General features: G+C 50.3%; 1 protein-coding gene across 1 annotated transcript; it reads left to right on the top strand.

Annotated features, from left to right (window-relative positions):
• Nucleotides 1-1,192: 1,192 nt before the first annotated feature.
• On the top strand, nt 1,193-3,891 carry LOC128094172 (serum amyloid A-5 protein-like). Its single transcript, XM_052712325.1, has 3 exons — nt 1,193-1,530; nt 2,999-3,137; nt 3,546-3,891. The coding sequence occupies exons 1-3, from the start codon at nt 1,254-1,256 to the stop codon at nt 3,682-3,684; spliced, it is 555 nt and encodes a 184-aa protein (XP_052568285.1). The 5' UTR covers nt 1,193-1,253; the 3' UTR covers nt 3,685-3,891.
• Nucleotides 3,892-4,574: the final 683 nt, after the last annotated feature.

Raw genomic sequence — 4,574 nt, 5'->3', positions numbered from 1 at the left:
AGCCCTGAGAGCTGGGTTCATCTTTCAGTGCCTGACCTAGCTTTCCCTCACCCCACCACCACCACCTCTGCTGGCTGCTCTTCTCTGTGAGAAATGGTACTTCCTTCCTCCCTTCTATGGGTTTCCTAGTTCCTTACTCCCCAAAGCCTTAGCCCTGACCTTATGCTCCTTCCTAGGACTGAGTTAAGGAAGGAGCAGGGCCCCTCTAGTACCTTGTCCCTGTGAGACAGTTTAGTTAATCTTTTTGTCACATCACAAAGAACGTACAGACAGAGGTGCCTCCCTAAGAGCTGAGAGCGGAGTATGCTAGTGAAAATGCTACAGGTGCCTTGGAAACACGCAATGTCTGGTGGGGCTGGCTGGTCAGTTTTGCAATTTTAGTTTAGACATGAAAAAGAGACTTATGGCCAGCTGGGTGGTGGTGGCACAGGCCTTTAATCCCAGCACTCGGGAAGCTGAGGCAGGTGAATCTGTGAGTTCTAGGCCAGCTTGGTTGACAGAGTAGGTTCCAAGAGAGCCAGGGCTACACAGTGAACCCCTGTCTCAAAAACTAGAGAGGGGGAGAGAGAGACAGACAGACAGACTGACAGACTGACTGACTGAAGGTAAAGTGTCAGTTCCAGGTTAAAAAAATAAAAACCAACCTGAGGCAATGCCTGGGAAAACAAGTGTTGGCTACAGGAATTAGTCTCCTATCCTTAGGAGTCCTGATCCTCTACTGAGATGGCCACTCCTTGACTCTCAGCATCCTCAGTTCCATCAGTATTAAAAAGTATGTACTCTGACCCAGAAGACTGAAAAGACAAAGGTGTATAGTGTGTTCACATTGCACAATTACAGGAAATGACCTGTGGATGGAGCAAGATTTCTGTTGCAGCCTTTTAGAAGAAATGACCTGCTGGGAGTTTCCCCAAGCACCATGCCAGTCTCTCTCTGCCCCTGACCCCAGCAGGGAGGCTCAGCATAAATACCAGCCTCCTCTCACTGACAGCCACAGCCACCCATCTCTGCCCATCAGACATCAGGTGAGGGACAAACCTATGCACAGATACTTAGTGTGTGCTGGGTTTCAGCAAGTGTGCTTTCCTCCCAAGGGAATTCCTCACTTTCATTCACCGGGTGTGGGATTTGTGCCGGCTGAGGGGGCACAATGCTTCTTGCTGAATCAGAGGCTCCTGGAGGGAGTGGTGATCTCTGCTCCTGCAGCTGCATCGGAGCTGCCTGCTGCCTTCATAAACAGTTCAGCAGGCAGGATGGGGTCAGAACTGAGACCTTGTGGCTCTGAGCGGGGTCCTGCTGTGAGGTCTCCAGGGGCCACTGCTAGGACACTACTGAACATCAGTAAGACAGAACAACCAGGGTGTCTGTGGATGAGACACCCGAGAAGGAGGCGCCAGACTGTGGGCGTCTCCTTCAGCCTGTCCTTTCATTTCAGCAGGATGAAGCTTCTCACTGGACTCATTTTCTGCTCCTTGGTCCTGGGAGTCAGCAGTGAAAGCTGGTTTTCATTCCTTAGCGAGGCTTACCATGGTAAGGCTTTGGGGGCAGAGAGGCACAGCCTCTAGGGGTCTCCTGAGTGTTAGGAGAATTCCTGCAGATTCCGGAGTGTTAGCACCTAGCTTTGATCTGCCTTTTGTGATTGCTAGCTCCTGTCTCTGGTACCCTCTGTTTGAAGTCTTATCTGAGAGTTTCCTAAGGGGTTTAAAGCCTATGCAAACTTGGTTAGGACCAAGCCAAAACACTGTGGTATTCCTTTACTGAGAATTTGCATTTGGCATTGTCCCTTTAGGGGGCTTAGATAAGAGGTTTTGGTAAATGGAATTGACTTACTAAGGTGTAAATTGTATAACAATAAAAGGGCCCTTTGCTAAGCTACAGTGGTTCAGTCCAGAGAGATGAATCCACCTTGCAGCCGGAAAAGGCTAAGATTCATCTTTGAGGTGCCTCTGTGTCTTCATTCCATGGACCCTCATTAACACCACCTGTTATACAACACCCGAGCATTCAGAAGATCTGAACTCACTGTCCTGCTTGTCAGGATGGACCAGGGACTCTGGCAAGACTTCCTGAAATGCACTGCATACAGCAGGGGGCAGAGCAGAGATCACAACCTAGCTGTGCTTGAGGACAATCCTGTCTGTCAGTCTGCCGGACACTTTCTAAATTCATTTGTGACCAATATAAGGTAACAATGGCATCACCTAGAGAGTTGGAATACCACCCAGGTCTTGACCAGTCATCCCCCTGCACCTAGAGACTCAAGATTGGCCTTGGGTGTAGCCTGGCATGGTGACTCTCAGTGTCTCCTCAGAGGATCAGAACCTGCAGCTACAGCTGAGATCATTGCTTCAAAGCTCCCCCAAGACAGCACAGAACCTGTGCAGTCTAGCCCAAGGGCAGAGATGACAGTGTCACTGTGGTGCACATGCTCTCTGTCAGGACAGAATTCTTAGGGATCAAAGTCGATGCTCCCTGTATGCAGCCCCCCTCTGCCTTCTGTGTACTAAGTCACCTCAGGATGGGACTTCCTAGCTGAGGGTAGCTGCCTCCAGAAACACTGGCCCTTGCTTGGAGGTGGTGTGCTCGCAGGGCATTTTCAATGGCTGTAGAGACACTAGGTTGCACTACTAAGGAAATGTGCTTTGAGGTCCGGTGGCAGAAACTGACGACTCTGTAGCAAACACTTCCACGATACTGAAGCTGACACACCCTGCTATGTGTAATGACACTGTGCTGCCTCATTGGCTGCTTCCCACCCAGGTGAGGGGCAGCTCACAGCAGCACTGTAGAAGAAAGGCGAACACAGGGCAGCTGGGCCCCCCAATGGCCCTCCTGAGTTACTAGGAGACGACAGTGAGGATCAGGAGATGATCTTCCATTCACGCTCTCAGCTGCTCTGACCACAGGCTCAAGCCACGAGCTCTTTTCATCCCTTTCTTCCTCTCTAAGGCATGGGCAGAGCTTTTAGGTTCATGATCTTGCTGTCTTTCCCATCTAGGGGCTGGGGATATGTGGCGAGCCTACTCTGACATGAAGGAGGCCAACTGGAAAAACTCAGACAAATATTTCCATGCTAGAGGGAACTATGATGCAGCCCAAAGGGGACCAGGAGGAGTCTGGGCTGCTGAAGTCATCAGGTAAACATAGATTGATTGGAAGACTGGACCTGGGTAGCAGGCCTTGACACTTCTGGGGGAAGAAGTAGATTAGCTCTGGAGAGGGTCATGCTAATCTCAGATCCCTCCTACTCTTGCTTATCCAGGTACTGGCTCCATCTACACCCAGTGTAGACCCTGGGTTTGGGCATTCAGCACACAGCCATGCTATGTGAGCCTGCTCCCAAATGTAGACAGGGAATGACTCTCATCATCACCAGTGTTTCTGGTGATGTTCAGCTAGTGTGGGGTGACCAGTCTGGGCTGACCTCCTGCCTGGCCCTTCCTGGGTTCCTCCTAAAGCCATCCCATGCAAAGGGGGAAAACTCAGACCGTGGACTGTGGCCATGCAGCTTGGTGATGGATCTCTCCCATCTCTGCTTCTCCTAGTGATGCAAGAGAGGGCTTTCAGAGTTTCATAGGCCGTGGACACGAGGACTCTATGGCTGACCAGGAAGCAAACAGATGGGGCCGCAGTGGCAAGGACCCCAATCACTACAGACCTAAAGGACTGCCTGACAAATACTGAGCATCCTCTTTATTGCTCCAGGAGGCTGTGATGTGGGCCCTGAGGACAGGGTCTGGGGTTCTTCTTTCTCATGAACACTGGAGTTGCTTGGGAACACACAATAGTTATCTCACATGAATATGGACCAAGAGTTTCAAAACTGTGTTATTCTTGGAGTAGTAACTATATGCTTGAAAAGAGGGTAATAAACACTAACATGGAAGTGGAGCTGAGCCTGAGTATCTGTCATTGAAGGACATTTCTGGGTTCACACAGGGCAGACACCAATCTCACAGAATCTGGCATGATCCCTTCTCTGGGCTCCTGTGCTATGGGTATGTTGTTATTTTCAGGCCTTTCCATGTCCAGGCCCTTACTCCCTGTCAACCATGTCCAGTCACCTGTTCTCATACCACAGCCTTGTGCTCCCTGTCTCTGGGGACCAGGTACACAACCATAGGAGGACTTGCCCTGCAGCTATCGCCTGATCTTGCTCACTCCTCAGCAGCACCGAGACAAATCCAGTATCGCACAACTTCTCCATCCTAAGAAATATTCCCAAGTAGTTTCCTCTCGTCTTAGGTCACTATTTCTGTGAGAAAATACTATGGCCAAAGCAACTTAGAGAAGGAACAGTTTGTTTGGCTTACACTTCCACATCACTGAAGGAAGTCAGGGCAAGAACTCAAACAGAGCCGGAACCTTGTGTCAGGAGCTGATGCAGAGGTCATGGAGAGGTGCTGCTTACTGGTTTGCACCTCATGGCTTGTTCAGCTGGCTTCCTCATAGAACCCAGGACCACCATCCCAGGGATGGCACCACCCACAATGGCTGGGCCCTCCTCCATCAATCACTAAGAAAATGCCTACAGCCAGATCTTATAGACACATTTTTAATTGAGGCTCCCTCTT

Source organism: Peromyscus californicus, unplaced genomic scaffold, assembly GCF_007827085.1.
Source record: "Peromyscus californicus insignis strain IS unplaced genomic scaffold, ASM782708v3 Scaffold_4__1_contigs__length_199733344, whole genome shotgun sequence".
NCBI classification, from domain to species: Eukaryota; Metazoa; Chordata; class Mammalia; order Rodentia; family Cricetidae; genus Peromyscus; species Peromyscus californicus.
The sequence above is the reverse complement of the archived record's forward strand: the minus strand, read 5'-3'. Positions and strand labels throughout refer to the sequence as shown.